The sequence below is a fragment of the Cyprinus carpio genome, chromosome B14 (genome assembly GCF_018340385.1).
Source record: "Cyprinus carpio isolate SPL01 chromosome B14, ASM1834038v1, whole genome shotgun sequence".
Classification (NCBI taxonomy): Eukaryota; Metazoa; Chordata; class Actinopteri; order Cypriniformes; family Cyprinidae; genus Cyprinus; species Cyprinus carpio.
Genome location: NC_056610.1, coordinates 19,534,786 through 19,554,575, shown reverse-complemented (window position 1 = coordinate 19,554,575; position 19,790 = coordinate 19,534,786). Strand labels below are relative to the sequence as shown.

General features: G+C 36.8%; 3 protein-coding genes across 5 annotated transcripts; 2 read left to right on the top strand and 1 right to left on the bottom strand.

Moving 5' to 3' along the window:
• Positions 1-1,578: 1,578 nt before the first annotated feature.
• LOC109102951 (arrestin-C) lies at positions 1,579-8,496 on the top strand. Of its 2 annotated transcripts, XM_019116282.2 has the most exons (16): positions 1,586-1,856; positions 3,189-3,222; positions 3,674-3,704; positions 4,181-4,241; positions 4,577-4,621; positions 4,707-4,900; positions 4,979-5,038; positions 5,129-5,205; positions 5,294-5,429; positions 5,535-5,619; positions 6,758-6,830; positions 7,019-7,156; positions 7,360-7,464; positions 7,686-7,735; positions 7,961-7,964; positions 8,085-8,496. In XM_019116282.2, exons 2-16 carry the CDS (start codon positions 3,215-3,217, stop codon positions 8,119-8,121), a joined length of 1,104 nt encoding a protein of 367 aa, XP_018971827.1. In that variant the 5' UTR covers positions 1,586-1,856; positions 3,189-3,214; the 3' UTR covers positions 8,122-8,496. The 2 variants fall into 2 exon arrangements, with proteins under 2 accessions (XP_042594382.1, XP_018971827.1); XM_042738448.1 differs by having other exon boundaries at positions 1,579-1,856; positions 4,707-5,038.
• Positions 8,497-9,593: 1,097 nt separating this feature from the next.
• Positions 9,594-15,138, top strand: LOC109102106 (NF-kappa-B-repressing factor-like). 2 transcript variants are annotated; one of them, XM_042738446.1, is made up of 3 exons: positions 9,594-9,758; positions 11,940-12,064; positions 12,287-15,138. In XM_042738446.1, exons 2-3 carry the CDS (start codon positions 11,956-11,958, stop codon positions 14,506-14,508), a joined length of 2,331 nt encoding a protein of 776 aa, XP_042594380.1. In that variant the 5' UTR covers positions 9,594-9,758; positions 11,940-11,955; the 3' UTR covers positions 14,509-15,138. The 2 variants fall into 2 exon arrangements, with proteins under 2 accessions (XP_042594380.1, XP_042594379.1); XM_042738445.1 differs by lacking the exon at positions 9,594-9,758 and adding an exon at positions 10,241-10,531 and having other exon boundaries at positions 12,287-15,119.
• A 73-nt stretch (positions 15,139-15,211) lies between these two features.
• On the bottom strand, positions 15,212-19,581 carry LOC109102115 (ubiquitin-conjugating enzyme E2 A). Its single transcript, XM_019115433.2, has 6 exons — positions 19,353-19,581; positions 19,053-19,133; positions 18,606-18,631; positions 17,690-17,779; positions 17,507-17,595; positions 15,212-16,389 (listed from the first exon to the last, which is right to left on the bottom strand). Exons 1-6 carry the CDS (start codon positions 19,394-19,396, stop codon positions 16,261-16,263), a joined length of 459 nt encoding a protein of 152 aa, XP_018970978.1. The 5' UTR covers positions 19,397-19,581; the 3' UTR covers positions 15,212-16,260.
• Positions 19,582-19,790: the final 209 nt, after the last annotated feature.

Sequence of the window (19,790 nt, the reverse complement as noted above, 5' to 3'; positions counted from 1 at the left end):
AGAGCATAGTAGTGATCAAAACACCTTTGCATGCCATTTGAGCAGAAAGCACAAGTCCTATAAACTTAGACCATCTGTTACAGCAGGTTTGAGATATGATGAGAGCCCAGATGTCCCAGTCTGATCCTTTTCCATCCTCAGAAAAAGGTTTACATCAGTCACTACTTCCATTAATAACAATATGTTCAACACTGCATTTCCCATTCAACACCCTTTAAATGAAGCCCTCAAAGGATAACATATAATAAAAAATAAAATAACCTTCACAAATGTGCTTTAATTAATATATTAATTATACTGACATATTGTTTTAACAAACCCTTTTTTGTAATTTAGGTTGTGTGAGAAAGAGTTGGGACTAATAACAAACCTTTTCAGCTGTGTTTTAGGGACATCATGTAAAACAACTGATAGTGGCACCTAGTGGCGTGGATGTAGTGTCACTCAAAGCTATGATCAGCAGTGACATTGCACTATAGATATGCATTATTGTCAGTCATGACAAATTTATTCCACAAGCAAAAGTGTCTAATAAAAGATGGTTTATCAAGTTTTTGCATTCTGCTTGTCTTTATAAATATGTAGCTGAAGTTATTCAGCATTAGTGTCGATGCATTTTGACCTCTTTAACCTCCTCCTTTGTAAGTGTGATTGATAACCCTCTTTGTTAAGCAATGCAAACAATATTAAAGTTATCGAATAGCAAATGGGTTTCTCACTGTGAATTTCAGGTAAGTTATGCCTAAGAAATCAAGTTCAAGTTCATTTTATTTGTATACCACATTTACAACAGCCACCAGGCTGACCAAAGTGCAAGATTGCACCACATACACAGAAAACAGACCAGACAAAAATTTAAAACAACCCGTTTAAAAAATAACCTTATCACAGTAGTCAATACACTAAGGAAAACAAATAGGTTTTTAGCAATGACTTTTAGCAAAGACAGAGAAGGGGCCATTCTAATCTCTAAAGGCAGGGTATTCCAAAGTTGTGGCCCTGCCACCGCAAATGCACGCTCCCCATACGCTTAAGCCTAACGTGAGGGACTATCAACAAAGCCTGGTCACAGGATCGTAGGCTTCTAGAAATGCTGAGTGTAGTGTACTGGGCAGTGCAAATACTGTAGTAACAGCCTACTAGCTGTTAGTACTATATGTCGTGTTCACAAATCCCCCTGAGGATACAATGAGAATGTCCCTTTAACTGCTTTTGAAGAAGCCAATATTCTAAAATAGTTTGACACCCACCTCATTCCCTCAAAACCCAGAAGACTGATGCCGAGAAAACCATTTATGGATTTATTATACCAACAGGAACAATGTGAGTATAGGAGTTTTAAAGCTGATTGTACCTTTATGCCTAACCAAACTCATCCTGTTAGGATGAATGTGCTGAGTGTTAAGAAGCTTTAGGAGCAGTTGTTATTGTTATTCTTGCATCATGACATCGAATGTGTGAGGACATACCCTAAATGGACACATGCTATGTTGGAGGTGGGGCACTGAACACAGACAAGAGATGCAAGCGTATTATCACAGTTCTGTCATCCAACCAAATGACCCTGAGGCTGACACCCTCATTCATACATGTACTCCTCAGTAGCTAATCCCTAAGTCTATTTGTGTCTATTTTTATACATATTGTAGCCAGATAAAGACGAGTACTAATCAACTAATAGGATAGGGAGCGAAATTAACATTTTATAGGCCGTGTAAGCCAAAGAGAGGGAGGAGAGTTTGCACTATAAAGGCGGACAACTGGGAATCACACTAGGAAACTATCAACACTAGCTACAGAACGGTGCTCCCGTGGAACAGTCAAGAGTAAAGAAGAAGACACCCTCTCAAAACCAGGTAAGATCTGAACTGCCATTACACTTAGACAAAAATGCACTTAGACTTTGAGGTGCAAGTGAAAGAGTTTAGGACAGCTGTTGATTTGCGTTCAGTTTATATGAGATTGTTCAGTGTGAAGACTAGCATTATTGTCCACTATAGGAAGATTGAAGTGTAGCATAGTATTTGTACATTTTCAGAAAAAATTGTTGTCAATAGGATGGCACCCTTTTAAAAGGTACACATTTGTACCTCGTTTACACCTAAAGGATGCATTTTAGTACATAAGTGGTACATTTTAGTACCTTTAGGAATGGGTACTGCCCCAGTGAAAGGTTTTGTACCTTTTTTTCTGAGAGTGTACTTAAATACAAGATAACAGATTGCTATCATGTAGACTACAGGCCGAGGAGCATCAGTTGTTTGCTATTTAGTGTCTTGCTTTCCAGTTAACTAAACATGCTAATATGCTAATTGATCTAACTCTAACCTGAAGGAATGAGGCCATCTTTATCAAGAATATTCATAGTCAATCATAAGAACGATAGTCAGCTAAATGTGACATATGATGCTTAGATTTTGTATCCTGATTGCACTTGAGAAAAGATTGTGATCATTGTGTTTTGTTATAATTTCTACGGCACGTTTTATTACTTTTGAACCACACAAGTGAATCAGTTTAACTGAACATACACACTAAGTCACACTATAGAAATCTAGGTAATTTTTAAACAAGAGCATGATGGATGAATTTTGCTGGCCAAATAAGTGTCTTATATTTCATGTGATTTATTCATATTAATTTACACATGAATAGTCTTAATTGTTGGGTACGCTCCTGTTCAGACTTTGAAATATTTCAATATTATTTAAAATATGTATTTTTAAATATTTCCAAATGCCACGCAGTCCCACATTTTAAAGGAATTTAACTTGTCTTCTGTTAAAATGTTTTATGCACATTTATATAATGTATTTAGCAAAGTACAACTCATTTTGCACCAATTTTGCACCAACTGACAAAGATGACTAAACACTTTGCAAACATAGTGCTTGAATATTCAAAGTACATTGCCACTAGTTGGCCTCATTCACAGAGACACATTAGAAACAGATAAGAGCTAATCCTGAGTGCAGCTTCTCCGGAGGATTATGAAGCAGTCTATCGTTATGCTAATCTCCTCTTCCCTGATTAGCTCTGTTGGATTGAAATCTCAGCAGGACAACATTGGAACATGAATGGTTTTCCAAACAATATTTTTAATTCTGGTACTTTTAATGTTGCTAAATCACATGACTGCTCTCTACTGGCACATTTTTACACTCCAACCTTTTCACTTCTCATTTCAGAAAGCCTCAGGTGATTTTCCAGAACCATGGCAAAGTAAGTTTGTACATATTCATTTATTGCAACAATTTATAAATACTTGAAATATCAGTCATAAAGACATTCAAAACATCATAATCAAGATTTAAATGTAATTAAGACCATCATTTCTCTGTATCCTATTCCTACAGACTATTCAATATTTTATACATATTTATGACAACAAGATTAAGGAGCCTTCATGTAATGCTCCTACACCCTGTTCACTAGTAGTATTAAATCTGTAAAAGTCTCTTTGGTCTTCAGTCCTAATGGATTACCAGATTATAAGGAATCCCTTTTAAAGTGGATTGACAGGATTACCACAAGAGTTTAATAGTAACAGTGCAAAGCTTAGCATATGCAGATGACACCTCATGGAGACTAACATATTAAAAGCATGCAAAAGCTAAAGATATTGTACTCTCTCAATGATTATAATATCAAGATTTTAATGACGTTTTTACAGGGTTTACAAGAAGACTAGTGGCAATGGTTCGGTAAGGCTCCCTTTATACTGCTTACACTTCCCATTACTTGTCATCTGCTCCAAATGCACATGCTCTCAACTAGCGGATCAAAACTAGCCAAATGACCCTAGCCCAAACATCAAAACTCAAAACATGCCACTCCAAGACCTAAAATAGATATTATGCATTACACACATTTTTAAATCACTATATAGGCTATATAGACTATATATATAAAGTACCTCACAGGAGTTCAGTGGCTCCCATCCCTCACAAAACTCATCATCTAGCACAGTTTTATCATTAGTAGAATACAATATATCAGTTTAGGCATTTCATTCAAATATAATTTATGATATATGTCAAACCTTTTCGTTTTATTTAATGTCAAGTTGAGAAAACAACAACCCCCTCAACGGGAAAACAACAGAATTGGCAACCCTGCACTAAATATATTTATAAGACACAAGCACACTGATAATCATCTCAGTAATCATTTATTACAGTTATGCCTTTATTTGGGGAGAAGAGACTTTGTGGACCATGTGGAACATGTTGACCCTATTGGTACGTTCTCGGCTATTTTTACCTTGTACTTTTTTTTATTAAATGTATATATGTATATCTATTCACATTACGGTCACACTTTATTTGACAGTACGTGTACTTACATGTACTTATAGTGTACTTACAGTGTATTTATCTAAGAAAGTTCTGGTAATACAAGGTAACTAGATGGGGTAGGGTTAGGTTTAGGGGTAGGTTCAGGGTTAGTACCTAGTTCTTACATAGTTATTTTAATTACTATAATAAGTACATAGTATGTACATGAGGAACAGGACTGTAAAATAAAGTGCTACCCACATTACTCTAGTTCAAAAGACTTGTAATTTCCCTCTCAGATGGGGTGCTCAAAATTGATCCTTCAGCTCTTAATGGAAAGAAAGGTATGATGTAATCTAAAACATTATCATTATGAAAATTTGTCATTAATTCATTTAGAGACATCATTTAAATTATTACATTTTTTAGTGTGGATACAGCTTGCATGTGCCTTCCACTATGGACGAGAGGATCTGGATGTGATTGGAGTTTCCTTCAGAAAAGACATCTGGATAAAGCGCATTCAGATGCATCCCTTTGAGGGAACCAAGCCCCCAAACACTCCAATGCAAGATGCGCTTTTGAAGAAAGTTGGAGACCAAGGACATCCCTTCACTTTTGATGTAAATTCACATTTATGCATTAGGTACTGTGAAAACAATCAAGGATGTCCTTCATTGGTCTCTTCTGTTCTGTCTCAGATTCCAGTACATCTTCCATGCTCAGTGTCCCTTCAGCCAGCACCAGAGGATGCCGGGAAGGTACAGTAGCAGAAAAACATGCATATGTGCAAATACACTCACATACAGAAAACTATGATTCTCTAATATGTAACATGTCTACTTTTACAGCCTTGTGGGGTTGACTATGAAGTCAAAGCCTATATTGCAAATGAGGAAGACGAGACAGATGAAAAGGCTGTCAAGAAGTATGTAATGCTTCATTTTAACATAAAGATATTTACCATCAAAATTAATACATTTTTATTCTGATTCCAATATTTCTACCAATAATAGGGACACTTGTCGTCTGATTATTCGTAAAATCCAGTATGCACCAAGTGAGCTAGCAGCCGGACCCAAAACAGATCTCAACAAACAGTTTATCACTGCAGACAAACCAATTCACGTGGAGGCCTCCATGGAGAAAGAGGTATGGTGTTTTAAATGCCTGTTGTTGATAATTCATGAAATTATGATGTTTTTATCATTTGCAGTTCTATTTCTCTTTATTCACGGTTGATTTCTCGCCCTTCAGCTCTACTATCATGGAGATCCTATTCCTATCAAAGTGAAAGTGAATAATGAGACCAGTAAAGTAGTGAAGAAAATCAAAATCAGCAGTAAGTATTTTTATTATTCATATTAGAGAACTAAACAGCCAGTTTTCACCCATTTAAACTATTTAAAAGTGATATATACAATGCTTACATATATACAATCATCAAAAAATGAAAATCTGCTAAGTACCCTGCTGGGAAAATAACAAAACAAAACAGAAACCCTTATAGAATTTGTAATGGTTTTGATGGGGAATTGTGTTGGATTTAATGGAAACTTTAAAGGGTCACTCCACCCCAAAATAAATATTTTGTCATTAATCACTTACCCCATGTCGGTCCAAATCTGTAAAAGCTTCATTTGTCTTCGGAACACAATTTAAGATATTTTGTATGAAAACTGGGAGGCTTTACTCAGCCACGACATAAGGATACGTTTTCTACATGTAGTTACGCTTTGATTTGAACGAAAACAGCACATCCGTGCAGCGCGGCTGACACAGAAGAGCGTATGCAGTTTGCGTTCAGAAGATCATATTCTCCAAAATGGCGCTTCGGTGAAGTGGAGAGACAAAGAGGAGACAATTTGTTGAATAAAGTCATTATTTTTTATTTCTTCGTGTACAAAAAGTATTCTCGTCGCTTCATAACGTTATTTGAAGCAGGCTGAATCACTGATGGCAGATGGATTATTTTGACGATCTCTTTCATCCTTTTCTGGACCATGACAGTGTAATTTACTTGGCAGTCAATGGGACAGTCACAAGCCTCCCGGTTTTCATCCAAAATATCTTAAATTGTGTTCCGAAGAAAAACGAGGCTTTTACGGGTTTGGAACGACATGGGGGTGAGTGATTAATGACAAAATTTTAAATAGGAGAATCCCTTTAATGGTCCCTTTGGGTCTCTGTTGGTAATTTGTTGACTTCTATTGGTGCCAATTTTTAAGAACATTAATTCTTAATGAAATATGGCCCAAAACAAAACACACTACTGGACAGGTTTGCCAGGTCTATGTAACAAAACCAGCCCAAAGGTCAATTTCACAGGAAAATCGCGTGCTTGTTTTTGTTTGAGATGCGGTATTCCCTTGCGACATCTAGTGGTTGAAAATCGTATATAGCACCTTTAAGAATGATTCATTATTGCTTTTAACTAGAAGTATGCGTTTCCCATAATGATCCACAATTGTATGTTTCAGTTCACCAAATTACAGATGTACTGCTCTACTCAGCGGACAAATACCACAAATGTGTTCTGAACGAAGAATTTGCGTGAGTGCACAGAACTTCACATCACATTTGAGAATTTTTTGTATTATTTTTGTAGCACATTTAATAAATAATGTTAAATAATATTATACTCAAATAATATCATAATTGTTCACATTTTTCATATCTTTCAAAAAAAAAGTTTGTTTTTGATTGTTCTTGAGAGGTGAACAAACCCCTTTTTGTAACAGGGACCAAATTAATGCAAACTCCACCTTTGAGAAGGAATATAGAGTCACTCCTCTGCTTGCTAATAACAAAGAGAAACGAGGTCTTTCACTGGATGGCAAACTGAAAGATGAAGACACCAACCTGGCTTCTTCAACAATGTCAGTTAATCTTCATTACAACATTTGAGTATATCCTTGAATTGGTAGTTGGAAAATATAAAAGTCATCTGTATTAGACAGATTTTCATGCTCGTAGTCCAAATAACATCTCTGTATTTTATACAGTATAAAAAACTTTTATTTATAAAAATGCAAGGCTGATAAACAAGGTGACTTGTCTGAATCTCTGTATCTCTTTGCAGTCTACTACCCAACATGGATAAACAAATACAAGGCCTCGTTGTTTCCTACAAAATTAGGGTTACCCTGATAATGGGAGGTGGTCTCTTGGGAAGCCTAACATTAAGGTTTGCATCTTTACATTTCATCTCATTGTCTCAGTGAAGAGTCATAGAGAGCATTTTACCTCTTTCTTTCTCTAATGACATTTGCTGTTATTAAGGAACAGTCTGCTAAGAGTCATCTTGTCATGAACCAACAATGAAAACAAATCCAGCAGTGATGTGTGATGTGGTTTACCATTGTGAACAGTGAAAATACTCAGGACATGTTTATCTTCCATACACAGTGATATTACCGCTGAACTCCCCTTGATTCTGATGTCACCTAAACCAGCAGGTGAGGTTTCTGTTCTTTTATATCTAAAATGAGGGGGACTTGGGTGTGTGAGGTTTATACAGCTCAGTTTTCCAAGGATACTTCTGTATTTGTGACCACAACGTATTTTCAATTTCAAGTGATACAAATTTTACCATTTCTAAAGTTGCACTGCTATGAAACATTCTAAAGAGCATAATTTTCTTGTTTTCTAACTGCATCCTTGTGCATTATCAAATTGAGCAGAAGTGTAAGTATCAATGTAAATGTTTTTCCCATGTTGAGAAAGAATGTTACATTTCTTTTTGTTTTCGTTTTGAATCTTAGACTTTGAGGCTTTAACAAAAATGAAACTTTTTTTTAAATCCAGGACTGATATAGACCTTGAAAGACTCTACAGCCAGTGACGGAGAGGAACAAGTCAGAGGGACAACTTCATTTCATGAGCTATAGACTATAGATGCTTCCTTGTTGCAAATATCTGTGTTAAAGGAATTAACTGTATAATGTTAAAAATGGGCTAAAGGCCTTGTACACTAAAAGGAACTCATTGACACTGAAACCATGCATTGGTCTGATGCTGATGTCATGTTTATTTCTTCTGCCTTTATCATGGGATCTCAGATTAATGTTTTAGTTTCTTTTTGTATGTGAATGTAAAAAATAAAGGAGTAATGAACTAACGATATATGTATTATTATAATTATATTAAATTCTATTCGTTTTTCTGTCTGTGGTGATGGTAGAACTTAATAAACACTGGACTGTTATTTGGACCACTATCAAAGTCTTTCCTCATTCTTCATCATGACTTTATATAGATGCAGGGGATTATTTTTTTAATCATCCTAAAATTACACCCACTATAATATATTGTTAATATACATATGTGTATATAGATATTCGTAAACTATGTATGTGTGTATATACACTACCAGTCAAAAGTTTGGGATCAGTAAGACTTGTGATGTTTTTAAAACAAGTCTCTTATGCTCATCAAGGCTGCATTTATTTGATCAAAAATACAGGAAAAAAACAGTAATCTTGCTAAATGTTATTACAATATAAAACAATGGTTTCTATTTTAATATCCTTTAAAATATAATTTACTTCTGTGATGAAAAGCTGAATTTCCATCAGCCATTACTCCAGTATAAAGTGTCACATGATCCTTAAGAAATAATTTTAATATGCTGATTTATTATTAGAATTATCAATGTTTGCAACAGTTGTGCTGCCAATTATTTTTTTTTTGGGAAACTGTGATACTTTTTTTATTAGTCTTTGATGAATAAAAATTTCAAAAGAACAGCATTTATTCAAAGTATAAATCTTTTCTAACAATATAAACTTTTACTATCACCCAAACTTTTGAACGGTAGTGTATATTGTTAGAAAAGATTTCTATTTTAAATAAATGCTCTTATTTTTAACTTTTTTATTCATCAAAGAATCCTGAAAAAAGGCATCACTGGTTCCAAAAAAATATTAAGCAGCAGAACAGTTTTCAGCACTGATAATAAATCAGCATATTAGAATGACAGTGACACTGAAGACTGGAGTAATGATGCAGAAAATTCAACTTTGCAATACAGGAATAAATTTGATTTTAATGTGTATAAAAATAGAAAAACGTTATTTTACATCATAATATTTCAGAATATTATTTTTTCCCTGTATTTTTGATCATATAAAATCAACATTGATGAGCATATGAAACTCCTTTAAATATATATATAAAAAAACCATTAAAAATCGTGTGTGTGTGTAGTCAAAACATTAACAATATGTATCATGTACATGTAACATTACTTACATAAGAGAAGAAGCGTGTATATATACTAACAGATTAGTGAAGTGAGTTTCACTGGTAACTACTGAGACACCGTTTCTGAATGAATGACTCTTTTCCAGGTTGCAGCAGTGGATTAGCTTTAGCAGTGTCAGTTTAAGATGCATATTCGTTTGTAAATCTGAATTCACCTCAAATCGCGACGGCTTTACACACTCAAGGTCACCTAAACAGAGCTGCTGTACGACAAAGGTAAGCTTCACTTAGTGTTATGCTATACATTCGTGTACATCGTCGTGTAGTTCACCGTAAACGCGCATATACATCATAACAAAACGGTTAAAAAAAAAAAAACACTGTGTGAGAGAATGAAGATGCGACTGCGTCATCCTATTTAAACTGTGGTTAGCTTAACCATAAAGTGAAAAATAACAAACATTTTCCTAAGTGCATGTATGACGAACGCTGTATTTTAAAGAGTTGCGGTTGTGCTATTTAAAATACAAATGATTTGTAATTATGTCGAGAAATATCGCAATAGTAGGACAGCGATCTCAGTTATATTGTTGTCATATGTAACAGTAAATATGCTGCAAATACAGATCAGAGCATATTGATTCGTTAAGTTTGTTACTCAAACGACTCCCATAACACTGATTGTGTGATTGTTTTAGCAAGCCCACATATTCTGTTCTGCATCGGTGTATCATAATATTATTGGGCCGTGTGAAGTTCCCAGTATGCACTGCGCGCACTACGTTGTTTCCGGTTAGCTGCTGGCTACCGTCAAACACCGGGATGATCAGACCTCATTCACCGGGCCCGTGTGTTTCGAGTAAACCCGCGGGTCTTCGTTACTGGAGCTGTAATATCGATGATTACCGGCAGCAGAACGAGAGTGACAAGCAGTGGTCCGCTAGACGTCAGTTCATTGTGAAACACATTGAGGAGTACGAGGGAAATGCTCTTGATAAGCTGCTGGCCCTGTCGATGGTGTGGGTTAACCATGTTTTCATGGGATGCAGGTGGGGATTGGATTGAATAGGATTTGAGAATTGGGCCGTTTAACTGTTTTTGGCGGGAGTTTGAGTGAATACTTATATCACAAACGTCCTGGTCATATTTATGTCATATTTATACATATATAATTATTATATATAATTATATATAATAATTGCACTGTTATACATAAGTAATGCAGGGCTCAAAATTAACGCTTGTCCAGGACAAGTGGATTTTGTGAAGGGGCAAGTGAAAGATAATTTTACTTGCCCGACCGGACAAGTAACCTAATCAAAATTTTAATAACAAACAATAACTAGGGCAGCACCGAAACATTGGCGAGAATGATTCTGATTTCATTACTTTCAGTGTAAATGGTGACTAATGACGGATAATGTATTGACAATATCAAAGTCTGGTTAGTTGAGGCTCGTGCAGCCTGTATTACTCACGGAGAAATCAAAACTATACAGCACACACAAAGAAACAAACATACTGCAGTAGAAAAACCCCCCATAAATATTCTATATAATATATGCAACATCACACGACCAAGAGTGATGTTTTCCCGACTTTCAGCACGATTGCAAATGTGATATTGATTTTATACAACTTTAGTTCAATAAACAAGTAATATTAACTGACTTACATTTTAGACACATTATAGATTGTTTTTGCTCCGTTTCGCTAGTCGCGCATCTCCGAGCAACACACAACAGTCTTGAATGATTCAGCATTTCTGAAGGAGTCAATGATTCAGTGAGCCATTCATAAAGAGAGTCACTTGCTTCATTTATTGGATGAATCAGCCGTTTGAACGAATCGGTTGAATCAATGATTCAGTCATTAAGACAGTGACTTGCCACCGCCTACTGGTGGTTTAATTTCATATTTAAAAGTATTATTGCATTTTTCCAACATTTCATATTTGTTACGTTAAAAAAGTAAAACATTAATCTAATAACATTATTTATGCATTTGCAATTTTGAGTAAATGAATTTATGGAACCTCTTATCTTCATTAAACAGTAAATACATCTAAATGGCACTTTCGATGCAGCTGCTGTGTTTCCTCTGAAGTGGAAAGATGGAGTTTGTTGATACTGATTTAATTTTAATAGTAACAACCATATAGTGTCTTATAATTCTAACTTAATGTTTTGATCAAATTTAAGAATTTGATGTAAATGGGTGACGTACATTTAATCAGGTTAGGAAAATATTGTCCTTCATAAAGTTAAAAAGTGTAACAGCAATCAATTTAAGGCAAATATCACAAATATACTGATTAAAGTAATTCCTGATAGAGCACTGATGAGTGCTCGGAATGACTGATTTACTGATTTAAACACATGTCAAAGCTTAATGTTGAGCTCTGTAATGCCAACCAAAGCATGTCGTCAACATTATGGCTGTTCTTTCTTGGGCCAGGTATGGCTCCCAACTGATGCACAAGGTGCTTGAGATGGCTGAAGGGATTGATGTTGGCGAAATGCCCTCGTATGAACTAGTTCCAAACGCTGAAGCAAATAAGAGGCCATATTCATCTGATGGAAGTAAGTTTATCAATGCTTGAAATCAGTCTGTCTGTCTGTTTATCGATCTATCACGCAAACATATTTATAATACATTTTTCAGCTTTGAAACATTTTGTGGGTGTTTTGCATCAAATAAACAAAATGTAAATATTTTATGAAGCATTTAAACAAAACTAAATTATAAGTAATCATATTTGCATGCAAATGGATATTTTAATTATGTATTATTTCATATATCAGGTGAAGAGCCCATGAAGAAGATGCCTGTGTCAAAATTCACATCCAGACCACGATTTGAACCGGTACACTTTGTAAGTGGTGGAAACAGCGGCAGTGGAATCGGAGAAACGGACGAAAAAGAAAACGAGAAGGAGCTCAGGAGGGATGAGATGAATGACGTAAGACTAAGGGAACCAGATCATCCACCATATAACGGTAACCATGGCAACGGCTCCTCTTCCTCCTCTTGCTCCCTTGAGACCAGGACGTACGGTTATGAGTCTTGGCCTGAGCACAGAAGTAATGATGTGGCCTCGGGCAGCACAAGTGGGCTTGGCTATGGCAGCAGAGGGTCCACCCCGAACTTCATGGGCAAAGTGCAGCAGGAGTACACCGCTAGATATGAGGCGCATACTGCCAGACAATCAGACTCATACACACAGGCAGGCCAAGCTGATGGATACAGAGGTTCTGGACAGTCTGGAGCCTGGGATAGTAGATGGCGTGGACTGGGATTTGGACATCAGGATAGGCCGACCTCCAGCAAGGCTTTCAGCAGGGTATACGACGGTCCAAGCAGAGGTGGCTCTGGCCTTCTCCCAACACCTTCACTGCAGTCTTCTCTCCCTGCATCAACAATTGATGAAAAACTGAGGCTGATTACCAGTGTATCATCGGCTGTTGCCGTTACCCTGAGAGATCCTGCGTTCATGAGTGGACCCGACATGCCAAACTACAATTTCATACTCAGCCGCAGCATTCAGGCTTGCAAGACAAACCCAGAGTACATCTATGTTAATTTAAGAGATATTCCACCCGCTGACCTTCCTAAAAACAGAAAAGTACCCTCTGATGGATATGCATGTGAACTGAGGTGTCAGTCTGTGTACCTTGCCACTGGGTACTCTGGGAGCAAAAACGGTGCCAGAGACCGAGCGTCAGAACAGGCTGTCAAACTATTCATGAGGCCGGTGGAAATTCGTGTCCTGCAAAGGCAATACAAGCGTACTTACGTTAATGACATGGTGGTGTGCCAGGTAAACACTCCAAACCCAATCCTTCCCCCACCTCTTCGCAACCCCGAGGACAAGATGCCCCCTAGTACCAAGGGCCAGTATGAGCCTGACCGAAGCAAACACTGGACAGAATTTGTAATCATGGAGAACGCACATGATGCCATCTGTATACTCAACAACTCGGCTGCGTTCAACCGCATGAAAGTTGATTATACTTTTGACCCGGTTCCCAACAGCAGTTTCTGGCTCTGTAGTGTGTACTTACAGGGCGAGCTGGTGGCGCAAGCCAGAGGGACCAAGAAGAGCTCAAAACACGCAGCGGCGGAGGAGGCGGTAAGGAAGTTGCGAATGAACCAGGCTGTTCGTCAACAAGAGCAACAACAGCAGCAGAATTTTTCTGGAGGGAACCACACTTCAGACCAGCCTGGTAGTCGCTACGCCCAGCAAAGCAACAAGAAGGCGCAGATAGGTGAATTGGTCATCCTTGAAAACTCAGATAACGCTATTTGCATAATAAATGACACTGCTCAATTTAATAAAGTGCTTGCTGACTACAAGTTCACGGTTCTGCCAGACCATCGCTGGCAGTGTGAAGTTTACCTCAACGGTCAGTATGTGGCTGCAGGCATTGGCCCCAAAAAGACGGTGAAACACATTGCAGCAGAGGAGGCCCTCGCCACACTTCGGCGCACACAAGCTGTGGTGAAGTCCAACCTCTGGAAGGAGGGCCACGTGGATGCGATTTCCCGAAATCAAATCATGGCTCGTTCTGGCGAGGAATCCATGCGGCAGGAGATCAAGGAGGACAACATCGGTAACCAGCTTCTCCGTAAGATGGGCTGGACGGGTGGTGGTTTGGGTAGAGAAGGAGAGGGCATTGCTGAGCCCATCAAGGTCAAAGAACAGTTTACCAGGGAAGGACTCGGTATGGACATGGACAGGCAGAGTAATCAGCTGACTAAGCGCGATATTGAGGAAATAATTCATAATTATGCGAGTTCTGATCGTCAAGATGACCTGCGCTTCTCCACAGAGCTCAACAATGAAGAGCGCCGGCAGATACACCAAGTATCCCAAAGATACGGGCTGCGCAGCAAATCATATGGACAGGGTCGACAGCGCTTCCTCGTGGTTAGCCGCAGAGTTCAGAAGGAACAGCTGATTGGTCAGCTACTGCAGGAGGGGCAGGTGGGACGATATGAACTGGTGAAACCTCAGCCTTCATAATGACTAGGCCTCTGAGAAACCAACAGATGACCATTGATAAAAGCAAATCGGTTTTACTTGTTACTTCACCTGTTAATTTATTTCCAAAGAGTGTAAACTATTTTAAAACAACAACAAAAAAAACGGAAGGTGGACTGAAGCCTGGAAAATCTGTCAGTTCTCAATGACAACAGTCTGTACCCTTTGCCACTATTTACCATGTATTTCTGTACAGTTCTTCCAGATTTGTCGTTGGTTAGTTTGAGACCATATGATGAACAGACATTACTAACTAAACTTTGTCATATCACGTATCCTGTGAATGATATTTATTGACATGGATATTAGTGGGGCCTTTTGGCAGCATGTGCTCCTCTGAAATGACATTCCATTTAATGTTTTCACAACAGACAATATATCATTCACGTCATTCATTCGTTGTAAAATAAACACTTGAAATATAAAAATAACCTAAGTAATTACAAAACAGTATATATTTTTGTCATTTTCTGGTTGTTTGTAGAATTAAATATTTATCTCACCCTTTAATCTCTGTCTGGAAAATCCTTAAGCAGCAATCCCTGTGAAATTGTTTGCCATTATGAACACTGTCATCCAGTCTGCTTGTAGTGGCGCATTAAATTTAGTCTGTTCATTGTCCATTTCTTAGTTCAGTTAATGAAATGTAAATGCTTCTCTTTGTTCAAGAACAAACACCACAGAGTTCATTTTACTGTTTATTTACAAGAAGTGAGAAAATGTACAGTTTCTTACATGGGTTACTAGTGCAAATCCGACACTCTTGGTAAATTAGAAGGAAAAAAAAGGAAGATTAGCTTAAATGGATACTGCATGACAGAACCACATCAGTATGGTTGGAGAAGCAATTTAATGTGAAAATAAACGGCACTTTAATGGAACTTAAGAAAATGAACAAAATAACCATGCATCTGGGTTGCAACACACCCTCAACTATGCCAATTTGTAATATTCTGAATCCCAGGCCTCAAGCATGGGGCTTTGTGAGACCGACAGATCACTGTGTACCTTCAAACAATTACACCGTGTCAATAGACAACATCTTAAACAACAGTATAAACTGCCTAATTAAAAGAACAAACCACTTGCACTTGATTAAAAAGGGCCATTTCCAACATTTGGTACAATACAATTTTCAAACTGGTTTTAAAAGTTCAGGTTTTCCAAGTGCAGTTATAAAGACATGTTTCTGAAACATGTAAGCTTTCCATACAAGACAATATATATGCTAACAAACATCCAACTTTAATGTCCTTGCAGCTTCATTTGGAACTCTGAACAACACATTAAGTGGCATTCGGTATGACACTTTTGCAGAGACTCAAAGAAATCAATCTCTGGATTCAAACAAGGATACTCAAACTTGCATTCATACTGAAAACAGCAACCAACATGTTAATACCCAAAAATGAAATCAGCCCACAGTGTAGGAGCAACTCATAAAACCAAAGAAATAAGATGACAAAAATGAGGGCAGGCCAAATAAAAGGAAGTAACCCTAACAACAATATTTTGTAAAACTAAGGTTTATCCTCATCCAGGATAAGGTTCTGCATGAAGAGGGAGACCACAACACAACATCATTCTAATCCTGCAACAGCTACAGAACAGACAATTCTACCGAATACGTGGAGAATGATTCAAAACATGATGTGTTGTATTTTATTCTTTGCAAGGTGGTTTTCCTCTTGTTGGCGAGGCAGACTATTGTTCGTATGTGAACTGTAAGGAGGGTCAACAGTCACGCCAGCTCTGTTCCACAATGGCCGACACGCGCTTCTCATACTCTCTCTTGTTTTCCTGATACAGCTGAGCTGCCTGGCTGTTGGCAGGGCTGTTTGGGTTCGGCTCATCCAGTAAAGACTGTGACAATGAAAGGTATGTTAACAACCTGAATAATGCAACATTTTTTATAAAAACATCAAAAAAGGCATAAAGAAAAGTTTCAAGCATAAGAAAAAAAGAAAGTCATGTGAATTAGATTCAAAATTCCAGACTTCTCTTTAGATTTTAAATTCACGATATCGAATTTACAATTTGTTACGTACCCAATACTACAAACAAGAGTTTTGTGAGTTTTGTAAAATTAAGTAGTCTTTTTTAGTATGTTTTTATATTTCAGTGTTTTTGGTAGTTTTTGGTAAAATTATTTGTAGCATGTACTCTTAAAATATTTTTCAATTGAGTAAACATTGCTTTAAAAAGGTCAAGTGAAAAGTAATCAAATTAAAAACAAAACAAAAAAATGTACTGCATAGGATAAGTGGCAAGTCTCCAAGATCTATTTTGACATACTAGATTTTTTTGTTTGTCCCATTCACTGCTATGGCTCTCACTGAGACAATCACTGCAATTTTGGATTCAGTCCCACATTTAAATAGTTTGCACTCTTGCCAAAACTCCCATTATAATCAATAAATACATCTACACTGCACAATGAATCTCTTATTTACATGGTCATAATGAAATCACACAGAACTTTAAACCTTGTGCTGAATAAAAACTCCAAAGTTTTGAGTAGAATTCTCTCTTACTCTACACATCTGATTGACAGGAGCGTTCACACCAGTCCTGTAGAATATCTATCATTACATTTTAAAAATTTCAGTACTGACTTAGTACCGAAGTACTGGTACTTTTGACTACTATAAACAAAGCCTGAATGAAGAAAAATTCAATCTGAATGTTTACTTTAGTAACTTATATTATACCAATTTGTTTCTTTAATTCTAAAAAAAAAAAATAAATACTTTTTATTGCAAAATAACTCATCAGGAATGGAGTGAGACTAAAAATCCACCAAGCATAGGGTAATGGTGATTTTTATTTTAGTTTTATCTTTTTTTTTTTGTTTTTTTGAAATTCTTAAGTTTTGTATTTTAGAAATTAGTTTCTTTTTTTTTAACACAAACATTTTCATACATTTCCATAATGTATAGGAACCCTGTAGTTTGTGCAAAAAAGCGTAGACATTTCATACCTGTATTGAGGTTAAAATTGAGGAAACATCATATGTTGGACTCCAGCGATTCTGAAGAATGTCCAAACATATACTACCATCTGCATAAACTGAACAAACACAAAGAAATACAATTACATTTTATGGTCCACTGAAACAAACTTCATAAATGCAATACTAGGATTTTAGAAATATAAAACTTACCATTAGGGTGAAACATTTTGGAGACAAACCGGACTGTAGGAGGTTTGTTTGGATATTCTTCTGTAAATTCTATTGTGAGTTTGAAAGTTCCTATGACAAGAAGTAAAAGAAAATATGAAGCAAAACCATTTGCCACATATAAGCAAAAAGAACCATACCATGCCGAATCCTAGTACACAATTATACAGTGGCACATACAGTATAATCAGTTGTCGGTATTAGGAACCCAAAGCGCAATCCTTTTTCAGCTGTCAGTGTGGTTTAAATAATGTTTTATCAATTTGTTTATCAAAATGTTGTATCAATCTGATCAAATCTGACAGTGAAGACATTTATAATGTTACACAATTTGATTACAAATTTAAATAAATAATGTTATGAAATAATTTTTTAAAGATAGCATTATACAAAAGTTTGAAGTCAGTAAGTTTTTATTTAATAGAAACTGATACTTTTATTCAACAAGGACACATTAAATTGACCAAATGTGACAGTAAAGGCATAAAGATAAGTAAAAGCTAAAAAAAACAAAAACAAAGAAGAAAAAAAACTAAATATTAACAGCACAACTGTTTTTAGCACTGACCAGAGACATGTTTCTTGAGCAGCAAATCAGCATATTAATATGATTTCTGCAGGATCTTGTGACACTGAAGACTGGAGTAATGTTGAAAATTTAACATTGCCATCACAGAAATAAAATTTCATTGGAAGACAGTCATTTTAAATTATACTAATAGTTTGCAATATTACTGTGTTAACTATTTATTTATCAAATAAAAGCTACCTATGTGAGCAAAAATAATAATATTTTTTAACTAACCCTAAACTTTTGAAGTTATTACTCCAACTGCCACATTAAAACTGAAAACAATTTTGTGAAATAAACATAGCGGTTTGTGTTTTCTTGACTTACCATCTTCAAAGGGTGTTCCTTCGGGGCTGTAGGCAGAAGAAATGGGTCAACATGTCAGGTTACACAAACACTTGGCATGACAGCAAGAAACAAAGCCAAAATTACCAGCCAACGTGCAGCAGACCTGCGCATTAACCTTACTGTAGTCCAAAAATAACAAGGCACATAGTCTACGGATATGACATTATAACCTGTTTTCTCCACCACAACAACACAACACAACACAACACAACACACGGCTCTATTCAGGACACCGTCACTTCAAAGATCAAATAACCAGCACCTCTTATGGGGGACCACTGGCCATCTGGCCTATTTAAAACTGCTTACATTATCGCTAACAAGCTGGATGTCATCTCACAGACCTCGAATGATCTGAGATCAACAAAATCGCCAGTGTGTTCACTTCACTGCTCATCGATGTCAAAAAAGGCACATGATACAAACCCAAAAATGACAGCGTTCCAGACCATGATGTTGTTTTCCGACGGAGCTCCGCTAACTCCTGCTGGTGGATCCTCCTGGAGACTGAAAAACAAGTTACCCGCAGAAGTTACACTACATATACTACACCAACATTACGACAACACTAAACACTGCAGTAATAGCATCCAAATACATGGTGGGAGAGGAATAATGATGTTTATAAATGGCTATTGTGGGGGGAAGTCGCAATGTTAAAGCCCGAGAGCAGCCGGTGTTCATGCAAAAAGCTACCGAGGGCCTTTAGCATTTTCTGTCGCTTACCGTTTAAAATCTCTCATCAGACGCCGTCTTGCTGGGGTTGACATGGTTTAATTAGATAGCCAAGACGTAAACATAAGGTATCGACGTTGTTATTTTAAATCAGTTTCAATTCTTTTAATTCAACGGACGTCGGCTTCGTCGATTCCGTTAAATGTCGATATTAGCCGTTCGCTGGCTTGGATCCTCCTGCCTGCTTTCTCTACTGAACCCTCTCTCTGAGACTGGACCATACCAACACAACGTGGGGGACAAGCAACTGCTCGGTGATATAAAAGTAAGCTCGTTTACACAACTGTAAAATTATTCGTGGTTTAGAAATCATTAGGAAAGTATATGTGTGACTGGGTTTATTAATTCGAGTGATATCGATTAATAAGAAATACAGATATATTTAAAAGCCGTTTACAGGAAACCCTTCAAACACGTACAGTTGTAGCA